Source organism: Oryctolagus cuniculus, chromosome 6 (genome assembly GCF_051225735.1).
Source record: "Oryctolagus cuniculus isolate XC-2025 breed Fujian yellow rabbit chromosome 6, ASM5122573v1, whole genome shotgun sequence".
NCBI lineage: Eukaryota > Metazoa > Chordata > Mammalia > Lagomorpha > Leporidae > Oryctolagus > Oryctolagus cuniculus.
The window spans coordinates 2,313,521-2,338,144 of NC_142872.1; the positions used below are offsets into that span (position 1 = coordinate 2,313,521).

Consider the following 24,624-nt stretch of genomic DNA (forward strand, 5'->3'; position numbering starts at 1 on the left):
GCCAGCGACGTCCTCAACACAACACACAGCCGTGGCAGATGAAACCACAGACAATCTTGCAGCACCGGTAAACACCGGCTCCGAGGCATGAAGGGAAGTCTAGACAAATAATCTGCCAGTATTTAACTACAGGGAAAATTCCTGTTGTCTTGGGAAGCCCCAGAAAGTTTAGAAATGTGTTGATTTGGTCTAGTTTTTTATATTTCTAAACATGAACGTTGGCTTCCACATGTACAGAGGAATCATCAAAATCGTTAACAAGGGCGTGTGCTTGCCACAGAACTTGGCTCTGTGTGGCCCCTTGAGCCTAAGGAGCATCAGGAAAAGCCTGCTAGTGTACTTGGCCATGCTAGTGAGGGCACCTGGCATTAACCATGGCAATAGGTGGTGTTGGCATACAGAGCCACACTCTGATGCCACTGGGTCTGCCCCTCCTCTGCCCCACGAGTTCCAGGGGCTCCACTGTTTGAAAAGACAGAGGAGACAGGAAATGATGCCTCTTGCTCTGTCCCAGCGTTCACTGCCCAGAGCTAATCACATGGCTGTTACTAAAATCTCATGGAAATATGGGCAATCCAGTGTCTGTGAAGCCTTGCCTTTGATACAAATGCTTTATATAACACCAAGTCAGTGCAAGTAGTTACTATTAACAAAATGGTATCGAGTATGTAGTTTTCTTTCTTTTTTAAAAAGATTTATTTATGTATTTGAAAGTCAGAGTTACAGAGAGAAAGAGAGAAGGAGAAGCAGAGAGAGAGAGAGAGAGGTCTTCCATCCTCTGGTTCACTCCCCAATTGGCCACAATGGCTGGAGCTGGGCCAATCTGAAGCCAGGAGCTGGGAGCTTCTTCTGGGTCTCCCACATGGGTGCAGGGGCCCAAGGACTTGGGCCATCTTCTGATGCTTTCCCAGGCATAGCAGAGAGCTGGGAGGTCCCCATATGGGATGCCAGCATTGCAGGCGGCTCTTTATCTGCTATGCCACAGTGCCGGCCCCTATAATTTTCTTTTAAAAATTATTTATTTGAGAGGGACAGCTACAGACAGGGAGAGGGAGAGAGAGAGAGGCGCTCCATCTGCTGGTGTACTCCCAAATGACTACAATGGCTGGATCTGGGCCGATCTGAAGCCAGGAGCCTCCTTTGGGTCCTCCATGTAGGCATGGGGGCCCAAGCACCTGGACCATCCTCCCACTGCTCTCCCAGGCCATTAGCAGGGAGCTGGATTGGAAGTGGAGCAGCCAGGACTACAACTGTCACCCATATGGGATGCCAGAGTCATAGGTGGAGGCTTAACCTACTATGCCACAGCATCAGTCCCTTGGTATGTAGTTTTAAAAGGGTTGCAATGAAAGTAAATTTTCTTCTCTCTCTCTCTTTTTTTTTTAATTTTGTGCCTTTGTCCTGAGACAGAGCACACTTTGCTTCCAAGTGAAAAGATATCACTCAACATGGATGGAGAGGTAGATATGGGTGCGTGGTTAGGTCAAGAAAGGTCACAAAGAAACACCTGGTGGACACCTTCGGTAACCTTGGGATCCCCCACCCCGGCTCTTCACATCTGCGCTTTCATACATGACAAGCACTCCCCTAGGATTCTTCCCAGGGCCCCCATCACATCCCTGTTTCGAAGACTGTAGATCATGGGATTGAGCATGGGAGTCAGAATGGTGTAGAAGACAGATGCTACCTTGTCTTGGCCTGAAGTGTGGGAAGAGATTGGCCTCATATACATGAAAATGATGGCACTGTAATACAGGCTGACCACCATCAAGTGGGACGAGCAGGTGGAGAAAGCTTTCTTCCGGCCCTCGGCAGAAGTCATTTGGATGATGGTGATCAGGATGAGTGAGTAGGAGGCGAGGATGGCTGAGAAAGGGATAAGGAGCAGAACCGTGGTGCTGATCAACACACCCATCTCGTAGGCAGAGGTGTCCTCACAGGAGAGACGCAGGACACCAGGAAGTTCGCAGTAGAAATGATGGATCTCTCTGGGCCCACAGAAGGGGAGTCTCATGGTGTAAACGGTGTGAATCAAGGCATTGACAGCTCCACTCGCCCATGAGCTGGCTGTCACCTGCCTGCAGAGGGCCCAGTTCATGAGGAGCGGGTAGTGAAGAGGTTTGCAGATGGCAACGTATCGGTCGTAGGCCATGAGGCCCAAGAGGAGACACTCAGTTCCACCTAACGCCAACCCCAGGAAGATTTGCGTGCCACAGCCAGCAGCAGAAATGAGCATCCTGTGCAGCAGGTAGTCAGACACCGTCTTGGGGATGATGGCGAGTGTGAAGAGGATGTCGATGAGAGAGAGCTGCCAACAGAACAGGTACATGGGGGTGTGGAGCTGCGGGTCCACCAGGATCAGCAGAATCAGGAGGCCGTTTCCAGTCAGTGTGACAAAGAACATCACAGTGATGAGGGCAAGGAGACAGAAGTGGGCGGGGCTGTACTGCAGCAGGCCCAGGAGCACGAATTCTGTGCCGGTGCAATTCTCCAAACATGGCATCCTTGGGAACGCCACGCAGCTCCAAAAGAAAAAGCACGTCAGTATGGAAACTGTTTTCCAAATCGTATGGGACTGTTTGAAGGCTAACCCTTTAAAACCAGCATTGCTGATACCACAATATTTGGAAAAAGTTGTGACTACAGATTTGACTTGACCAAATGTCGCTTGTCTTGTTTGGATTCATACTCTAAAATGTGAAAGACTGATGTTTAATGTATTTTGAAGATGGGGTTGAATGAAGGGGTCTCTTACTCATGCCCACCAGCACTGTTGGCCATGGCTGCTGGTGGAACACTCCTGATCAGATTGGCTTCCGTGGCTTCACACCTCGGACTCTAGAATAAAGCAGAGCTCTGTTAGCACTGGGCATGGTGACCTCGCTATGGACACATGTGTGGGTAGGCAGAACTGATTCTCCTCCGTGGAGCTGGTGTTTTGTAGATGTTCCTCTGACTTCAGATAATTACAGGTTTCTCTATATCACGAGTGTTTCACACTCAGTTTCTCCACAGATGTCACTCATTCTTTGGGCCATTCACCCCACCTCAAGAACAATCCTGTGGAATTTTACCCTTGGTGATGAAGAAAGGAGGCATGGGCCCCACAAGAGGTGCTCCCATTGGAAGTCCTCCATGTGCTGCAACCTGAGGACAGTTAGAGCCCCACTGCAAAACAAGACAGGCCTTCCTCCAGCATGTCTGGTGCCGCTGCCCAGGCCAGGCTCCTCAGACACACTGCAGCCCTACTGCCCAGGTCGAGCTCTAAACTCCTCCATCTCACATTGCTTTAAGAAACACTCTTAATCCTTCTCTTAGTGGTAAAGCAAAGCTTTACTTTGTGGAAGTCAGAGTTTGACAAAGATGTGTTATCATTTGTCAGCCCATCATTTAGCACAGTAAGGCACACTGCTGTTTCCTAGATAATTTTGCTCACTTTCTGACTTAATGTTGCCCTCTGTTTTCTGGAATTTCATACATTGTAAGTATCACATTATAAATTATGTTCTGATGGTTTGCAAGGTGGGGAGGAGAGTAGTTTGTGTGGAATGCAGAATTAAAATACATATTTTCATGTTAAATCTTCATCAACAATTTATTCCATGACCTGTGTTTGCTTTTAAATATGGAACACCATACACTGGATGATTAACACAGACAACCCTCCTACCAAAAAAGAGAAAGAAAGAAAGAAAGAAAGAAAGAAAGAAAGAAAGAAAGAAAGAAAGAAAGAAAGAAAGAAAGAAAGAAAGAAAGAAGCTAAATAGCAGAGTAAGTTGATGACTATCTATCATCAGGATAAATAGTATAACCAGAAAACAAAAATAAAATAACAGCTATAGGATTTACCAACATCATGCAACATGGCTGATTACCTGGACATCAGAAAAAAATTAGTGAGGTGGTTTTTAGTTCACATCCAACAGGTTTTTCTTCTGGATATTGCTATTTTTAATAAACTAGAATTAAAATAAACCATAGTTCATGTAATTCAAATACTATTTTTATGTTAACATTTCGTGCTACAAATCTCATGTTTGGGATGAATGACAAATCTTGACATAAACATGCCTTTTCTCACATGTCTTTCCATCTGGATCTTCCACCTTTTCCCACTCATTATTTGCCCAAAATCTGCCAGAATCTTCCCAAGGTGTAAGCAAAGCTTCTAGACCCACCGCCAACTGACCACTCCAGTTCCTGTAACACCAACCTTCATATTCTATAGTGGTGTGTCACCATGGTTACAATGGCCCTTGATATGTCTGCTGCCTTGCCCCTTCCATTCCTGTGGGTAATGCCTCACTTATTTCTAAACGTCTTCTCTCTGTAACTAGTATGCACTCCAAACATCAAATTTTTATCCTATTCTTATTTATTCGTTCACAGAAATCAGACATGATTAAATACATAGGTAATTACATGTTTGTGGAGGGAGCTGGAGTGTAGAATCACAAAACATCTGTCTTCCGTTCCCTGTACTTACCAGCTAAGCTTGTGTCTTTGGATGAAATTACGCATTCTGAGCCTCTGCTTTGTTACTAACAAAATTGAGATGATGGACAATCTATTTCATATTTTCCTTACATGAAATATGTGAAAGGGCAATATGCACTTTTAAATTGTTAAGTTTTAAATGAATGAAGCAATACTATTAAATTGCATTTTTCTTAGGGTAACAGGCAAATTGACTAGCTCCAGATCTAACCGAGAAAATTAAATGGTCTTTGTGGTACCGTCACAAAGCACATTCTCAAGAGTGAATGGTGCCTTTTGGCAAACAGGTGACTGAGTAATCGACGTATCTTTCCTTTACAGCCCTTCTCACTCCCAGGAGCCAGAGCCTGTTCACGTTATGGTGTTTACTGTATCAGAGCCATCACTGTCATCCTCCTCCTGTAGCCACTAGAAGAGTGTGAACATGGACGGCCTGTGCTGCAGCACCCAGAAATGTTTCCTCTGCAAGCACCACGAAACGGCAGCCACTGTGTGCACAGAAGATGCTGTCAGCGGAAAGTAGGGTAAACGCTGTGTTTGTAACCCCACTCAGCCCACTGTGGGCTGCTGATTTTATGCAAGTTTATGTTGTGGGCCCTCACGTCACCCCCACCCCAGCACGATGAGATGATCAGGTGATCGGATGATGAGCCCACCCTCAGAAAACACTGTTGACCTCTGAGCTTCTTCAGGGTAGTAGATGGAGCACAGTTAAGGCTGCCAGCATTTGCATTTTTCCTGTTTATCCTCATTATGCACCCCAAATCCTTAGGGCTGGTTATTTGCTTCCTTCCTCCTCTCCCTCTCTCTCCTTCACTTCTCTTTCCTCCCTTCCTCTCCCTTCCTCTCTCTCTCTTTTTCTTCCCTCTCTTCTTCCTTCCTTCCTCCCTCTATCCCTCCCACCCCCCTTCCTTCCTTCTTTCCTTTGTACTTCCCTATCGCTTTGCATTTCATTGGGTCTTTAAAAGTACTAGATTTAATTTCAAAGTTTATATAACCTGGGAATTTTCTTTTAAGTAAAAATATTCATTTTTGTTAACTTAAAATGGAGGTGATACCTCACACAGTATGAAAAAATCCATTCAGAAAACTTGAAATGGTTGATTCATGTGCCCATTGGATTTCTAAGCACTATACTGTGCTTCATATGTTGAATGATGAATGATGAATATGGAAGATAGAATCTAATTAATGTAAGAGTACAACAGAGAAACTGTGGAGTGGCAGTGAGTATTTCAATAGGACTGGATCTCAACAAGGACCTAGAAAGGCAACAAGCAACAAATGCAAAATATATTAGGAGAAGAGAATTTTGTAACAGCTTGCTTTCATAAAAGTGTTTATTTAAAATAGAATAATGTACATTTGGTCGGAGAAATTCAAACAAAGTTTACTTTCTGCAAATGATTGTTTTATGATTCACAATTAGACTTTCATAGCCACCTTAACTTTGAAGCTGATAAGATTCTACTACCTTATCACTACTTGGAGAAAATTGCCCAGTTTTAATGAAGACATAAAAAGACAATACGCTAAATAGAAAACCAGAAACAAGTTTTGATCCCTCACTGACACTGTGGTGATGCAATTAAAATGATGTTCACTGGAGTCCTTGTAGATGCAGCCACACGAGGAAGAATCTTTGTTCACACAACAGAACCATCACACCCGTAAGATCTCAAAAACAGCCCCAAGCCTCTGACGCCCACCCAAGGATGTGTGTCTGAAATTTAAGTGATGAAATCTTCCATAGTTACATATTTTAAATTATGTGTTTAGAAACATCCATTTTATAGCTACTTACTTACCCTCAAGGTGATTAATTGGTGTCTCACAAAGACCAGGAAACCCGCCAGATACACTTAGCACCTTGTACTGGATCACAAATGGAATGCTTAAGCTAAAGAAATAGGTCTTTCAGTAGGAATATTTTCCGGTATAACTGTCTCATGTGTCACCAGGAAATAAATACTAACCAAAGCAATCTAAATCCAAAGGTGTGTGAGTGTGGGGACTTGATTCTTCTGGGGATTGCATCATCTCAGCTCATCTCACGGGGAACCTCTTCACAGTGATTGGAACTCACGAGTGGGGGCAGCCATGGGAAGCTAATTACCTCCCCACCCTCACTCTCCCAAGAGAAAGAATTCTCTTATGTTGTGAGGGCCCAAACATAAACTTGCATAAAATCATCAGCCCGCAGTGGGCTGAGTGGGGTTACAAACACAGCGTTTACCCTACTTTCTGCTGACAGCATTTTCTGTGCACACAGTGGCTGCCGTTTCATGGTGCTTGCAGAGGAAACATTTCTGGATGCTGCATTAAATAAGATTTGAGTAAATCAAAAGAAACTTGGATATGTTTACAGGCATCAACACAATTATCTGAAAAATCTTTAGATCTCAAGAAGACATTTGTGAGAAATTGGGTGGGGTTTCCTAATTCTCAATGTTATGCTGAAGTTAAATTGATGGAAACATTACATAAAAGTTATCAAGACCATTTAGTTGGATCATTTAAAATGTTATGATAAAACACCAGTAATGGTGGGGTTGGAAACTGGTGTGGTAATTAAGATACTGCATTGGGTTGCCTGCATTCCAAATCAGATTGCTTGAGTTTGAGTAACAGTTCTGCTCCCACGTCCAGCAAACCCTGGCAGGCAGCAGGTGATGGCCCAATATGTTGCCTCCTCCCACTAACGGAGGAGGCCTGGATGGAATTCCTGATGCCCAGTATTGCCTGGCCTGGCCTCATTTATTGTGAGCATTTGAGAGAGAAAAAAAAAAGGTGGAAGATCTCTCATTCTCTCTTTGTCAGCTGAATAAATTAAACACATTTTTAAGTCAAAAGAGTAAATTTGAAATTGGAATTCGTACCGACTATGGTTCACTCAAAATAATGATGTCTTCAATTAAAATGGTTAAAAAATAGAATAAGTGTTCAATATATTGTTGTTCCTTTAAAATATAATTTATAAGGTCCAGTTATATATATTACATATATATAATATATTATATATATGTAAATATACAATAGATATTTGAAGGATTGATCAAGACCAATATGCCAATTATTCATGGGAAACACGTATAAATATCTATTTCCTCTATTGTCATCACTTGAAAAGCAAATAAATGTGTATATATACATGTATATCAGCATTGATATTTCATCTTCATTTATTTGGAGGTTAGAGAGAGAGAGAGAGAATGATCCTGCCCATTGGTTCACTTCCCAGTCGCCCACAGTGGCTAGGGCTAGGGCCAAAGCAGGGAGCTGGGAACTCAGTGTAGGTCCCCATGGGGGTGCTTGAACTATCACCTGTTGTCTCCTAGGATCTGCAGTGGGGAAAAACTGGATTCAGCAGCTGGAGCCAGAGCTAAGAATTGAGTCCTTGCACTCTGATGGTAGAGGTGGATGTCTTAAATGGGAGGCTGAACACCTGCTGCAAATTAATAGTTTGTTCCAAATGTATATTAAAGATGATTGATTATCATTGACATGAGCAGCAGCAGCAACAGACTCATTCAACTCATTATTATTGAATCAGTTGAACTTGCATGTGTTGTGAATCACCAAATGTTTAATTCAAACTTGTGCAATACTTACAGATTTATTTTTGTTATCCCAGATGTGGTAGATTATTTTATACTGTGGGTTAGTAATGTGATTAATTATTTTTCTCTGTACTATCCCTGCTATGTGTGTTTGTGTGTGTCTGTTTCTACACACATACACACACACTATGTGTGTATATATATATATAGATTTTTTCATATACAGCTTCAGTTTCACTGCAAGTGTAGTCCCTTTGGTTGCAAAGATACAAAAGCAGCATCCCCAGGATTCATCCATGCAGTTCACTATGTGCACAAATCAGCACTCCAATAACTGTCAGAGCAACGTGCAGAAGCCACCAGCAAGACAACTGTGAGAATGACTCTCCCACCTCCAAATGCCTGATCATACTGGAGGGCATGAAACGCCATACAGAAATCTGAGTTCAGGAAGCTGCTTCCCAAGGCAAGGACCCTTCATGGTGGAGGGGAAGCTTTAAGAAGGAAATCACTTACAAAATTGGCTATAAACTGTGGTGTTGTCGAAAATTTCATATACATTATTAAAAAAAGTAAAGGATTTATTTACTGATTTAAAAGTCAGAGTTAGACACACACACACACACACACACACACAGAGAGAGAGAGAGAGAGAGATAAACTTCCAATTGGCCACAACAGCCAAACTGGGCCAGTATGAAGCCAGGAGCCAGGAGTTTCTTCCACATGGGTTTCTTCCCACATGGGTGCCTGGGTCCAGAGACTTGGGCCATCCTCCACTGCTTTCCCAGGCACATTAGCAGGGAGTTAGATTGAAAGTGGAGCTGCTGGGACTTGAACCAGGGCCCATATGGGATGCCAACATTGCAGCTGGAGACTTTACCTGCTACACCACAGCACTAGTGCCAACTATGTGTCTAATATAAAAGCAGGATTTCAAAGCACTGCACCACACACACACACACACACACAGAGAGAGAGAGAGAGAGAGGTTCCTTGAATTATGATGGGGTTACATCATGATAAACCCATTATAAATTTAAAATATTGTAAATTAAAAATGCACTTAGCCTATTGAACATCATCGCTTAAGCTACCCCACCTTAAAAGTGATTAAAACACTTACATTAATCTACAGTTGGGCAAAATCAGTTAACACAAAGTCCGTTTCATAATAAGCGGCTGAATATCTTCAGTACACACATAGATGTGCACATTGTAGATGATGGCATACCAGAACACAAAATGTAATATCGAAACATTTAACTTTCTATAATGTTCACTGTCCACACGCATGATCGTGTGGCAAACTCCGAGCTGAAGCTCACGGATGTTGCCTGGCATCGTGAAAGGGCCTTGGACCACATGTGCCCTGGAGAAGGGCAAAACTCAAAAGTTTAAGTCTGGTTCCTTGTGAATGTGCATTGTTTTTGCACTAATGTAAAGTTGAAAATCATAAGGCCTGTCATCTTTACGCTGAGGACCATATGTTGTACATATAATCAGATTATGCTGTGTTATCAAGTGACAAGGCGAGAAGTTCAGAAAGAGGACTGGAAAGCAACTTGTTTTATACCTGAGCAAAAACTATGAATTCTTTATTAAAGTGACATTTCAGTAGATGCTTCAACTCTGACGTCTTCATGTTAATGATTGAAAGATTGAGGATGGCCAGGAGGTGGCGCCAGCAGGAGGCCGTAGGTCACTGGGAACGCAGTTCTGGCAGCAGACTATTTGAGTGCAAATTCTGCCTAACTGCTTTCTCTCCCTTCCTGGCTCACCAGGCGATTATTTTCCCCTCCACACACACCGAGACTGGGCTCCACCAGACACCAGGCGTGGGCTGCCCAGTTCTGAACCACATCCTCCAAATCGGAAGCTGAGATAAAGTTTTCTTTCCTAACAAACTCCTCTCGCGCGTTTTAGTGACGGTAATGAAATGTGGATTCACACAGACAGCCACATTCCACATGGGAGCACTTGAACCCTACGCCTGACTCCACTCGTGATTCCAGGTTCCGGTCAATGCAGGGACAGCTCAAACACTTGCGCCCCTGCCACTCACCTGGGATCCTGGGGTTGAGTTTTCCACTCCGGGCTTCAGCCGGACCTGGCCCTGGTTGGGGTGGACATTTGGGGACTGCACAAGCAGAGGGCAGTGCTTGCGCTTGTGCTTTCTCTCTCAAAATATGCAAATACATAAATACATGCATTTTTAAAAGATACGGAATGTCTGAGTGGATTGAAAACCAAGATCCAAACATATAGTTTCTATCTATAAGACACTAAATTTATTTTTCACTTTTTTAGTTTATTGTGTATAATTCACATATAAAATAAGATACTTTGATATGCATGTATGTAGTGTATATAGCATAATGACTGCTAGAGGTAAACAATGAACAAGTGCTTGTGTTCAAATATGTATCCCTTTTTTGTGAGAGTACCAAATCTTGACAAATATCCAGATTACACTAAAATATGACTAGCTGTTGTCATCATTCTGTGCATTAAGTATCTAGATGTGTTTACCTTTCACAACTGAAGCTTTATACTCTGAGCGACACCTCCCCATCCTCCACATCTATTGCAATATACTGGAATTTTGTAGATTCCACATGTAAGTGATCACATGTGACTTTCTCTGCATCTAACTTCTCACACATGGCACACCAACCACACAGCTTCCTCTAAGTTGTCACAAACAACTGTGTTGAAGAAATTTCTTCTATTCATTTTGGTGAGGGTTTTTATCATGAAAGTAGGCTGCGCTGTGTTGAATGCCTTTTCTGCATGTATGGAAAGTACCACGTGGCTTTGAATTCATTCTGTTAATGCTGTGGGTCACACTGTTGATTTGTACATGATGAGGCTACCTTGCATTCCAAGAACAGTCCCATTTGGCCTTGGTGTCTGATCACTTTAATGAGTTGTTGAACTTGATTTGCCAGTATTTTATTAAGGGTTTTTACAACTTTGTTTACCTGGCACATTGACCTGTAGTTTTTTTGTGACATCTTTGGGTAGTGCTGGTATCAGGGTGCTGTTAGCCTAACAGAATAAGTTTGGAAATATTCCTCCTACTTCTGCTTCTCATAAGAGTTTAAGAAGGATGGTGCGAATTCTCATTTGACTGTTTTTTAGAATCCAAATCTGAAGCCCTCTGTACCTGGACTTTTTCACGCTTGCTAGATGATGTTTAGTTATTACTCCAATACCTTCCTCTGTGTGCCAACTGTCTACTTCTGCTTGATTCAGTCTGGGTAGACTGTACATTTCTAGGAATTTCAGTGTTTCCTTCAGCTGATCTAATTTGCTGATATCGAAGTGTGCACAGTAGCATCTTATAATCATTTTAATTTTGGAGAAATCTATGTTAACGTCTCTGTTTTTTTTTCTTATTTCACTTCAGTCATCTTTTTTTCTTAGACCAGCTAAGAGCTTTTCAATTTCTCTTCATTTTTGACAAAAGAACCTTGCGCAGATCAACACTTTTTCTAGTATTTTATTCTGTTTAATTTTTTGTTCAGATATTTATTACTTTTATCATTCTGCTAATTTGGTGTTTACTGTTTTCTTCTTTGCAGAATGGGAAAAGCATCAAAGAATGGGCTCCTACCATCCACGTGGGAAACCTGGAGGAGCTCCTTGCTCTTGGCTTCAGCCTGGCCCAGCCCTGGCCATTGCAGCCATCTGGGGAGTGAACCAGAAGATGGAAGATCTCTCCCTGTCTCTCCCTCTCTCTCTGTAACTCTTACTTTCAGATAAATAAATATTTTTTAAAGATTTATTTATTTGAAGGACAAAGTTACAGAGAGAGGTAGACACACAGAGAGAGGTCTTCCATCCGCTGGTTCACTTCCCAGATAGCCACAATGGCTGGAGCTGTGCTGATCCAAAGGCAGGAACCAGGAGTTTCTTCCAGGTCTCCCATGTGGGTGCAGGGGCCCAAGGACTTGGGCCGTCTTCCACTGCTTTCCCAGACCATAGCAGAGAGCTGGATTGGAAGAGGAGCAGCTGGGACTCGAACCGGCACCCATATGGGATGCCGGTGCTTCATGCCAGGGCTTTAACCCGCTGTGCCACAGTGCTGGCCCATTAAATATTTTTTTAAAAGAGAGAAAATGGCAACTACCTATCTGTCTTCGCTGGAGCCAGTCTGAGTGTTTATGTGAGTTACATGACTGATTGAACAGTTTGCTGGAAAAGCTGGCTTAGACAACCTAAATTCAAAGAAATATAGCATTTTGCCAAAATAATTACTTGAGTAACTGTATTATTTTAATGAATTTATTTACATCTGTTGATATATGGAGAAACCTAGCAGTAGGGGAAAGAAAGTGGTTCTGTGGGGAGAAATCACCAAGGTCTGTCTTGGAAGGGACAAGGCCCCTGCTCGCGTGGACCGGCCATCTGAACGCACCCAGGGTGACCTGACTTTTTCTGACTCTAGTTTCCAAGCCTCTGTATTTCTGTATGGGAGGAGAGGCTGGCAGGGAACGTCACATTGCAGAGTGTGAGGGACATTGATTTTCTAATGCACTGCTGATTACATAGTGGAAGGCTCCCTGTGTTTGAGCTACCATTCCTACTCTCGGCCTCGAATTTCTTGCCGCTCTGTGTCAGTCGCTATGTATTTTCTGCCCGAAAGTTTTATGCTCTCCTCAACCTCAGTGGAACTCTTTCTGTGTTCTGTTAGCCTCCTGGCAGTTCCCACTGCTGCTGCTGCTGCATATTCGTCTGGAGCTTGAAGATCTCAGAGTTCTGACTCACAGTGTCCACCTTCCTCAGGTCTGTTCCGCCGAGGCAGGATTTTCTCCTGCTGATGACAGCAATGACTTGGCTCTCAGCTTCACCACCTTGATCAGATCCCAGTCAGGACTCTTGGGAAAGCAAAAAGAGGCTTTAAAAATGGACAGCATACGATGCACGTGCTTTTAACACCAGTGTCTATAGTGAACTTTCAACTCCTAGAAATAGCTGCGTATGCTATCGTGGCAGAGAATTTTCCCTTCTTCTCCTAGTGCAGCCCACCAGGGACAGGAGGAGGCTGCAGGACAGAAGCAAGCCAGAAAAACCCCGAATCACTGGAAAGTCTTTGCTGCTAGGCAAGAGTCGTTTATTACATGTTCACATACTCCACACCAGCAAACATGATTTCAGGAGATAATTTAATGATGTATTCAATAGTCTCATTTGATTTTCTCAGCGAGGACAAGGGTCGTACCTGTTCTTATTTCCACTCTCACCATCGGAATTCGGCTTCGTCATGAGAGCTTCTTGCTCTGCTGGCTGGGACCAATTCATTTTAATATTTTGGTGCCATATTTCATGCCCAACTACAATATAGTATAAAGTCAAATTCACCAAAACTTAGTTAACATCCTTGATGTTTTAAGTTATCCCATTGTTAAAGGCAAAATAATGTTTCATCCATTAAAGCTTTAAACGATCCCTTCACATGTAGTTAAACATTTTGTGATGTTTGTTTAATACATATTTAGCTAATATGCTATAATAAAATTAAATCAAGCATTTGCCACAATAAACTGTGATTTTTTTTTTAGCTTTTGGTATAGTCATTTAATTGAATTCTAAATAGGAACATTTATTTATTTCCTTCATTAAAATATTGGTTGTGGATCAACTGTGCCTGAATGTGTGTGTGTGTGTGTGTGTGTGTGTGTATATATATATATATATACATATGAAACAAGATGACTTCAGGATATTCTTAAAAACATGATAATTTTGATTCTAGCAGAAAGTAACTTGATTTCACTGCAATCGTGTATACATACATTTTACATGTATGTATGTGTGTATTTATGTATGTTTCTCACTTTAAAAGGCAGAGATGTCAAAGCAAGCTCAGTGATGAAAAATGGAGACTTCAAGTGGAGTTTATAGCACCTGGGTGATTAGTATCACAGAAGCAAACGCAACTATACTGACCTGAGTTTAAAAACCAAGACACGTCACAACTTAATAACTATCAGGGTTTGGAAGCATCCACTTCTTTCCACACGTGGGGCGTTCAAAGCTTTTGCTTGCTTTCAGGAGAAACCCGCAGTGGACATCCTGCTGCGTTAATAGAGAAATCATGGGAACACAGGGTTCACTTCTCAGGCAGGAAGTGACTTCCAAGCATGGTTTTCATTGCCGCCAGAACGTCCTTGTTCCTGAAGCTGTAGATGACAGGGTTGAGTGTGGGGGTGACGATGGTGTAGAAGACGGCCAGGAGCTTGTCCTGGCCGGGGCTGTGGTAGGACCTGGGTCGCATGTAGGTGAAGATGAAGGGCCCGTAGTACATGCCCACCACGACCATGTGGAAGGAGCAGGTGGAGAAGGCCTTCTTCCGTGCCTCTGAGGATCTCATCTGGAGGACGGTGTGAAGAATCCGGCCATACGATGCAGAGATCATGCAGAAAGGAACGAACAAGAAGATGACGCCACTCACGAAGATGCCACGCTCATAGCGCGATGTGTCTGCACAGGACAACTTCAGCATGGCGGGGACCTCGCAGAAGAAGTGGTCAATGGCCCTGGGGCCACAGAAGGGGAAAAGGAGAACAGAAGCCGTGTGAACCGTGGAGTTGAGGAGCCCCACGAGCCAGGCACCCCCAGCCAGGAAAACGGCCGTCTTCTCATTCATCAGCATGGGGTAGCGCAGTGGGTGGCAGATGGCCACGTAGCGGTCACAGGACATGGCCGCCAGGAGGAGGCACTCACCGCCCAGCAGGATGAGGGACAGAAACACCTGCAGCCCACAGCCTGCAAATGAAATGGTCCTGCTGCCCGACAGGAAGTCAGCGATCATCTTGGGGACGATGTTGGAACTGTGCAAGATGTCCATGAGGGACAAGTGGCTGAGCAAGAGGTACATCGGGGTGCGGAGCCGCGGGTCCCTGTGGATGAGCGAGATCATGAGCACGTTTTCTGTCACCGTCAGCACAAAGATGGAGACTAGGAATGGGAAGAAGACCAGGCTGGCCTGGCGGGAGGAGAAGAGCCCCAGCAGAGTGAAGTCGCTCCCCAGACTGTGGTTCTCGCCGCCCTGCATGGGGGCTGCTGCTCCACCTGCGGGAAGACAGGTAAGTGGACAGACAGAAGGCCGGAGCCGGGCCCTGTCAGTTCTGTCATCCCCGTCTGCATAATCAGAGCTGGCTGCTGACGCGCTGTCAGCTGGGGTTGGGGGCATCCACTTGCACACACAGTGCTCGGAGCCTGTGTAATAGTGACGAGGCTCCTGCACTGCATGGGCCCCGGGCTCCTCCCTGAGCCTCCAGACCTCGGCTGCTCAGACCACTCTGGGGCCGGGTGCTCTCCCATGTCCCTCCCACCACGAACCTGCAGTTCCCGAGGCTCCCACCCACAGTGAGGCCCTCATCCTCCTACTGTCCTTCCCTTCCCGTCATACTGAATAGTGAGGACAAAGGTCGTACCTGTTCTTATTTCCACTCTCGCCACCGGAATTCGGCTTGTCATGAGGGCTCCTTGCTCTGCTGGTTGGGACCAAACCACACCCACAACAGTGTTTGCACACAGCAGTTTCTCAGGGATATTTGCTGAACACGTGAATGGAATAAGTGAACTGTGCAACTTGAGTTTTAATGGACTTATCTATTTAAAAACGTCTAAAGAATAAAATGTAGAATTCCTCAGAAATAATAAAGGAATAAAATACAGGATCAGAAACTATTTGTATGTTTGTAATTTGAAACGTCATCAATATTTGAAAAGTAATAAAAGAAGGCTTTATTCAGTCAAAATAAACAATACAGGCCGACACTGCGGCATGGTAGGCTTAGCCTCCACCTGCGGTGCCAGCATCCTGTATGGGTGACAGTTGCAATCCCAGCAGCTCCACTTCTGATCCAGCTCCCTGCTAATGGCCTGGGGAAGCAGTGGAAGATGACCCAAGACCCTGGGCTCTGCACCCGTGCGGGAGACCTGGAAGAAGCTCCTGGCTCCTGGCTTCGGATCGGCCCAGCTCCGACCATTGGGACCATTTGGGGAGTGAACCAGCAGATAAAAGACCTCTCTCTCTCTCTGCCTCTAACTCCCTGTAACTCTGCCTTTGAAATTAATACATCCTTAAAAAATATAGAAATAAACAATACATCTTTAGGAATATATTTTACTTCTGCATTTTTGACATATAGAGACTGAGTTATAACTTGTGGATTTGATGCATGGGAAATCAGTCATTACTATTATCTGTTGGTGCTTGGATAACTGTTACTTAAACATTTATACCACGGTGGGCTGAGCATCTTTCGTGTGCATGCTCCTTCTCTGAGTATGAAAAACACATCCATGCACACACATATCTATAAAGGTTATGAAACACAAATACAGCAACCGAGACTCCCTCTTCATATTCCTTTTTTTTTTTTTTTTTTGACAGGCAGAGTGGACAGTGAGAGAGAGACAGAGAGACAGAGAGAAAGGTCTTCCTTTGCCGTTGGTTCACCCTCCAATGGCAGCCGCGGCCGGCGCGCTGCGGCCGGCGCACCGCGCTGATCCGATGGCAGGAGCCAGGAGCTAGGTGCTTTTCCTGGTCTCCTATGGGGTGCAGGGCCCAAGCACCTGGGCCAACCTCCACTGCACTCCCTGGCCACAGCAGAGAGCTGGCCTGGAAGAGGGGCAACCAGGACAGAATCCAGCACCCCAACCGGGACTAGAACCCGGTGTGCCGGCGCCGCTAGGCGGAGGATTAGCCTAGTGAGCCGTGGGGCCAGCCTCCCTGTTTATATTCCTAATGTGATCGCTGGAAACAAGCAGCCAGAAACACGCCTACCACAACCTGAACAGCCGTGCTCAGTTTGAACAAAATGAACATAGATTTGCCACTGCCATGGAAATTAGTGTAAAAGTCATGTCCCTCTCACTACAAATGGCTCACCCTTGTCTGCCTTCATTGCACAGATGTTGCAGATGTTGAGCCTTCATTTTCAGTTGTCTTGTGGATTAGTGAAGATTTGCTAGATTTATGGAGCGTCTAGGGAGGTATCTACCTGCATGGCGCTGTCCGTTTTGACGGATCTGACACACAGCTCAGCAGTTTGGTGATGGGTACAGATTAAGACTGAAGGGTGACAATGCCCTGTGAACCAATCACAAATGGGTTTCCAAAATCAGTAAATACTACTGGCAATTCACATTCCGCATATCCGTATCCAAAGCTGTTCATTTCCCCAGTTTCTTTTTTTTTATTTTCTTTTTTTTTATTTTTTGACAGGCAGAGTGGACAATGAGAGAGAGAGACAGAGAGAAAGGTCTTCCTTTTGCCATTGGTTCACCCTCCAATGGTCGCCATGGCTGGCGCACTACAGCCGGCGCACCACGCTGATCCGATGGCAGGAGCCAGGTGCTTCTCTGGTCTCCCATGGGGTGCAGGGCCCAAGCACTTGGGCCATCCTCCACTGCACTCCCTGGCCACAGCAGAGAGCTGGCCTGGAAGAGGGGCAACCAGGACAGAATCCAGCACCCCGACTGGGACTAGAATCCGGTGTGCTGGCGCCGCAGGCGGAGGATTAGCCTATTGAGCTGCGGCACCGGCCTAAACAGAACTTTCCCAAGTTTCTAGAATTATATTATCCTTCTCATTTTACTTTTTCAGTAAACTCATTAACTACTGACTCATCAGTTTGGCAGGATTTCTGGCCTATATAGGTCTCATCAAATGCTTCTACAGAAATGATTGACTTGATTTTATGGTCTTGGATATGAGAATATTTTTGAGTATTCATCAGTCAGTCCTTCCCTGTATTCCCAACTGGCCCTTATGCTTCTACAGAGTTCATGCTGTCGACGGTAGTACCGGTTTTCTCTCTTCAGCTGCTGGGATCGCTGCAATGCTTTGTTTATTTTCCTTGCCATCTTCCTTTCTCAAGCTTGTGTCCACTTCCTGCCAATTCTTTAATCAGAGTCTGGAGTCTTCTCCCATGATGCTGGAATTGTGGATGAGGTTGTTCCTTCTACACCATCTGGGGGTATTTGGATTTTGGATGAAAACAACACTTGCATCCACAGAGGAATGCCCTGTAGTGAGTGTCTCAATTCTGCCACGAGGTGGAGAAAACAAGAGTCCCACCTGCTACAGCCTCTCCCACCCGGCCAGCTCCTCCTGAGGTCAAGGTCCCACCTGCTGCAGCCTCCCCCGCCTAGGCCAGTCCCTTACTGAAGTCAAGGTCCCACCTGCTGCAGCCTCCCCCACCTAGGCCAGCTCCTCCTGAGGTCAAGGTCCCACCTGCTGCAGCCTCCCCCGCCTAGGGCAGCCCCTTACTGAGGTCAAGTCTGGCCTCTTTCTGTCTCCAGATGCTGTTTCTGAGACCCGATGTTGGAGAAGAGACGTGACCACCCTCCCTCTTCCGTCTCTTCCAGGAGCTCAGGGGCTTCAGGGGATACATGCTCCATCTGTTTTTGGGATTCAAGTTTTTCAGAAAAGTCTCTGAGTCTGTGTTCTAGGAAATTTCCATTGCATCTTCTGAGAGTCTGCCCCTGGCTTTCTACGGTGAGTTTTCTAGTGCAGAAGAAGCAGGAGTCAGCTTGGTGCAAGACTTACCCTCAGGCTGTTGTTCTCAAAGACTCAGAGCTTCAGTCCCTTCTCCCTCAGCAAGCACAGACTGTGGCACAGAGGAAGGGGCAGAGAGTGACAGCCGCACAATGTGTCACCTTCCCAGACATGCCACCCTTCTTCCAAACAACCGTGGGTGATGCAACACATGTGTTTGCGGGTGTGACAAGGATGTCTCGCCACACCTGCAAAAGGTCTTCATTCACAAAAGTAACTTAGGCTCCCTAAGTTCTCGAGCCAATCAGCCCAACCAGTTGAGTACAAACATTCAAACTGATGGTGTCGATGAAACTCCTTGGAACTTAATGTTTGTTTCAATGAGGGCATCAGACTCTTCCTAGCTGGCCAGCGTACGAGGCTCTACTGCTTCTTCCCTGCCTGAAGTCCAATTTCTAGCTGAGCCCACAGCTGCACCTGCTCTCCCTGGGACGTTACTCACCAACTGTGCTGCCCTCAGATCCACTGTGCACCTTGTATTCAGGGAGTGTCTTAAAATACACCACGACTCACTAACTTCGGCTGAATTGGACTCAAACAGAATTTTCATCTTCTACCAGACCTTTCATTAAACGGATAAAGGATACAAAATACCTCTTTAAGCTTTTACGAACTGGAGGTTATTTATCCACTAATCTTGTTAGACCTACACATTAATAAGGTCATCATTATTATATCCCATCATTTCCTACATTACATTTTTGACTGCAAAAGGCAAGCACAAGATATAAAAAAAGCACCAACTCAAGCCTGTCTGGAAAATGTTTACTTGGAAAAGAATTGTTAATGAAAATCCTAGCAATACTACATCTGATTTCACATCTATATCTTTTATTATCTGATAATAATTTTTTAACTTTCTCATTGAAAAATTTAAAAACCGAGCATTGAGAGATGGGGGTGTGGAGAGAGAAAGAGAAGGAGGGAGGGAGCGAGAGAACACAGCCTGACAGTAAATATTCAGAAGCAATGTTAACATTGTTGTTCTGATAATACAAGGATTTCTATAACTGTTATTATTTCCATATTCTCTAAATATGGGTCTAAGCCAATGTGTACGAAGCAGAGAGTGCAGGGTACCAGGGAGGTTGAGGCAGGTGAGGGGCTGGAGGTGTCAGAGCACAGTGGAGCATCGCAGAGCGCACTGGCTCATGCATGTCAGACTGCACACGCGCTCGCTGCCTGGGACTCCCTACAGGTGGCTTTGCAGGGCTGAGGGAGGCCCCAGTGCCATGGGGACATGGGGGCATCTACCCCAGCTCCCCCAACACACACACACACACACACACACACACACACACCGGTCTCTGCTTGTCCTTCCACTGAGCAGCACCTACACTGGCACACTGCTCTCCTCACTCGGAGCCAGTAGACTGCGGTCAAACAGCTGAACTCTGGGCACTTAGGACAGCTGGCTGGGGGACTGCAGGCACACACCCGTCTTGCCTATTTCCTGTTGGATTTCATGGTGATGCAGGTCCCTGCAATCTTTTTGCAAGAATCAGACCCGAGGGGCTGTGAGCCACTGCCAACACCCAGCAGCTGCTGTAGCCACCAAACCCGGCTACGGCCCCTTGCGAGCGAGTTAAAAGCCGCACGTGCTTCTATAATTGAGTCCTGTTTACCCCATCTCTTACTCATGGCAGAGCCTGATTCTTCCTGGCTACACACGCCATCACCCCAAGCAGTGGTGCACAAAGCATTTTCTTACTGTAGTGGAGGCATTTGAAAGTGAAGGTTCCTGTGGGTCCCAGAGCCTGGGCAGCTGTGCTGTGTAGTGAGCAGGTTGTTGGTCAGCCCGTTACTTCTTCCACACAGACAGCCAGATGGCCATGACGCTGTGTCCCTCAGCAGAACAGACTGCTGCAGACTGGCTGCGGGTGCAGGCCCGGGGGCAGATGTGGGGAGCAGCAAGGAGACCTGGAAGATGCTTGCGCTGCTCCCTGACTGGAGCTGGTGATGTCAGGCAGCATCAAGGGGAGCCGAGCCCCGGGGGACAGAGCAGGGCGCACGCGGCCACCGAGAGTGAGGCAGGCAGAAAGGCCAGTCCCTGGGATAGTGCAGAGCGTCTGGGGGAGGGGAGACACAGCCTGGGTCTGCATTGGTTGCACAAAGCAAGATTCAAAGTCAGTGTTTGTTGGGGCCTGCGTGGTGGCACGGCAGGTTAAGCTGTCACTGCAACGTGGCAACATGTGAGCATGGGTTTGAGTTCTGGCAGCTCTAGCTCCATCCAGAGAATGGAAGATCTCTGTGTCTCTGCCTCTTTCTCCCTCTGTAATTCTGGCTTTCAAATACATTTTTAAAGTCAAGAATAGTATCAAAAACTCTGCTTTCCTGAGCCCTGACGTCAGATCCCCCTGTCCTGAGTGGCCCAGAGCGCTGGCCCAGACCCCGTGATGGACTCTGGCTGTCCTGTGCAGAGTCGGCCAACCTCGTCCCAGTGTTCTGTTCCTGCTCATTTTTGACAGCTGATTCGAGAGCCGGTCAGCGCCCACCAAGGAACCCACAGCTTCAGTAAAGGCAGCAGACATGCGGCTGACTCGCCGGGATGAGTGCTGTCACTCACCCTCCGATCCCCACAAGCCTGTCTCACTCACCCCATGTGACAAATCCCTTTGTCCTCAAGAGCTAGTGGGGGGTTCAGTCCCACCGCCCCAGCTGGCACTGGCTACAGGCAACTTTCCCAGGTCAGACCCTGCGCTCAAACCTGTGTGGACAGGAACAGCGGATTTCATCCCAATAACCTCCCCACTTTTCAAAAATGAGATTTACCTCTGAACCTGCCTCTGATGAAATCTTAATCAATAAAAATGGAAAATGAAGGTGAAACAATCAGCAAGCTGTAGAAATACGGGGTGGGGGTGGAGAAGAATGAAAACTATTTTACGCTATCTTGTTTTTTTGATAAAAATGCTTTTCAAAAAGATTTACTTCTTTATTTATTGGAAAAGTAGAGCATCAAAAGAAAGGGAGAGAGAGAGAGAGAGAGAGGAAGAGAGAGAGAATTCATTTTGCTGGTTCACTCCCCAGTGCCCACAGCAGAAGCCAGGAGCCAGGAACTCCATCCTGGTCTCCCATGCGGTAGCAGGGACCCAAGTCCGTGGGCCACTTCCACTGCTTTCCTAGGTCATTGGAGGGGAGCTGGATGAGGAGCAGGGTGCTGGGACTTGAACGGGTACTCCAATAAGGGGTGCCACTGTGCCACAAGGCCGGCCCCAGTTAAGCTGTTTTACCGCATCTGGGTGAGAGGCACAGCAGCCCACCGGCCAGGACTTAAACGTGGAACCAAAACAGCCAGTGAAGCAGCTTTGGTGAACATACAGAGGTGCTATGGGAGCACACGGGCGTGGGGCTGTGAAGTGGCTGTGACCCATCCAAGATGCAGAGCCATGACGTCTGTCCCAGGCACGGTCTTCAGGTCTTTGATCTCCAGTCTCAAGATGCAGGGCCCTGCGGAGCCACCAGCCCACGCCCCTGACGCCTGTGGACCCCTCTGCTTGCCATTCACGTCTCAGAAAGTCAAGGACCAAAGTGGAACCATGGAAAGTTGTGAAAGAGGAATTCAAACTAAAGCAAATTAACAAAAGGAGAAGCAAACAATTATTATCTAGCAATGTTGTTCTAAACTATTTTTACAACTAATTTTGCATTTAATTGTCTTCTTTTTAGAGAACATATAAATATATATGTATAAGTGTATATATACATATATATATCCTTAGCAAAATGAATAGTCTCTTTCAAAATATCAAAATTTTTACCCGAAAATTATTATGGATGGATAATCTTTTGCCAGCAGAAGATAAGAAATAGACTCTGAACACCTGAAATTTAGCTTTATTGACACTGTTTTGTCCTTCTTCACCTGCCTTTCATATTTACAACAGTTCCGTTCCTTCAGCAGGTCCCTAACCTTTTGTTACAAATCACAACTAAGAGAAACAAATAAATTTACAGTTTAAGGAAAAATGGAGATAATGGGAAAGAAGTGTTACATAAATACACATTTAATTAGCATATTTAGTCTTCAGACTTCGAATTGAAACACATAGGTAACAGCTCAACATATAGTTTGCTCTGAAAAATACCAGCAAGCTTTATGAATTTCACGTACTGTCTATGAGTGAAGCACTAGGTTGGCTGTGAAATATCTCAGTGTTTTGTTTGGCTTTTGTTTTTCAAAACTAAATGCCAGTCAACAAAAGAAGGCACACAATGCGGCAACAATCTAATCTAGACTTCAATATCACTAGCCTTCCCAGAAATGCAAGCTAAAAGCCAAACAAGTAACTACTGCATCACTGGAGTTGCTAGGATGCACAGGTTTATAGCACTGGGACTTTTTGGACCTTGTGTGGGTTACAAGTAATGCAAAACAACAACTGGCTTGAAACAGTTTTATAAAAATCTTCATCATCTGTCTAGTAAGGGAAATAAAAACACAATTCCAGGAAGCAGCTTTAGGCTATGGATCCAAACAGAAAAATGGCACCTGCCGACCACATGGCAGGCCTGGACTGTGATCCCGACTCCCGGCTCTGGCCTCACTGGGCATTTAGGGAGCAAACAGCAGGTGGACATGTTTCTCTCTCTCTTTCTCTCTCTCTATCTCTCTCTCTCTGGCTCTTTGCTATCTCTCCCTCCTTTCAAATAAATAGCAATTTTCAAACATTAAACACGTGATGGGAAAACCAATAGTGATGTACTCAGTGGAATTAAAACAGCAAATAGTGATGAACTAAAAATGTGGAGAAATCTTCCAACAGATGTGAAGCTGAGAGACAAAACAGGATTAAAAAAAAAAACACCTATAGTTGGTTTCCGATGACACGAAGGTCACACTGAAAGATGGGATCTAAAGCTGACAAATGTTTGCATCTGGGGTAGCATCTGCACTGGAAAAGGGCAAGCGGGATCTGTCTGGGGCAGGGGACGCTGCTTCTCCCAGGGGTAGGAGTAGGTTCCAGTGGACGCTGCTTCTCCTGGGGGTAGGAGTGGGTTCCAGGGCAGGTACTGCCAGCACCACAGGTTCAGACACACTACCACCTGAGAATCAGACCTCCCTCAGAAACAAAGGGCAGCCACAGATCCTCAAAACAGTGTGAACAATGAGTTAACTCAGTCCTTGAGCAAAGAATCAATTTTGGGGTATGGAAGAGACCATTTCACAAAGGAATGGTGGTTCCTAGATTCACACCAATTCAGTTTGTCTTGGTCTGACAGCTCAGCAAAGGAGTGGCCATAAATTCACCTACAATGCAAAGGAAAGCGAGCAGACCCAGATGTGCGAGCTCACCCAGCAGCCCACCCCTCGACCCCGCCCACATAACGTTGCTTTGGCTCTTGAGTTGTCAGTCACCTGTCCTCAGGTGTGGTTCTGAAGTATTAAGAGGAAATTTTCAGAAATAATGGTGAAGTTTAAACTGTGTGTAGATCTGATAGCAAAGTGCAGTCTCACTCGGCCCCACGCCACCCTGCCTTGGCCATGAAGCCCTCCTGCCACCAGGTATCCACGCCGTATATGCTTCCCATTGTTGGTCACCCAGAGGCTGTCTGGGTTCTTGTACCCTCTGTGGGAATGTGGCCGTGCTTTCATCAAGCAGCCATACATGCCTTTGTCAGCACCCTAAGGTGCAAGGGAAGAGATGCTGGCCACTGGCATACGGCAAAGAATCCACGAAGTGATTCCTGCAAGTGTCAGCAAGAAAGTGAGCCACTGAGCGATGCCAGCATCCTATCCTGGAGAGCTGATTCCAGCGCCAGGTGCTCGGCTGCTGATCCAGCTCCCCATGAATGCACCTGGGAAGGCAGTTGATGATACTCCAAGTATGGGCGCTCCTGGAGCTGGGGGAGACCAGGATGGAGCTCCAGGATGCTGGCTGCAACCTGGCCCAGCTGCGGCTGTTGCAGCCATTTGGGGAATGGATTGAAGATTTCCCTTTCTCTCTCTCTCTCTTTCCTCCCACCCTGCTGTTCTTTCAAATAAAT

The 24,624-nt window shown here is 45.6% G+C and overlaps 2 protein-coding genes across 2 annotated transcripts; both read right to left on the reverse strand.

Moving 5' to 3' along the window:
• Positions 1 to 1,552: 1,552 nt before the first annotated feature.
• Positions 1,553 to 2,503, reverse strand: LOC149125931 (olfactory receptor 2AK2-like). Its single transcript, XM_089335679.1, has one exon. The coding sequence runs from the start codon at positions 2,501 to 2,503 to the stop codon at positions 1,553 to 1,555; it is 951 nt and encodes a 316-aa protein (XP_089191805.1).
• An 11,419-nt stretch (positions 2,504 to 13,922) lies between these two features.
• Positions 13,923 to 15,284, reverse strand: LOC127485458 (olfactory receptor 2AJ1-like). The gene has a single exon (XM_051828496.3). It carries the CDS (start codon positions 15,256 to 15,258, stop codon positions 14,176 to 14,178), a length of 1,083 nt encoding a protein of 360 aa, XP_051684456.3. The 5' UTR covers positions 15,259 to 15,284; the 3' UTR covers positions 13,923 to 14,175.
• Positions 15,285 to 24,624: the final 9,340 nt, after the last annotated feature.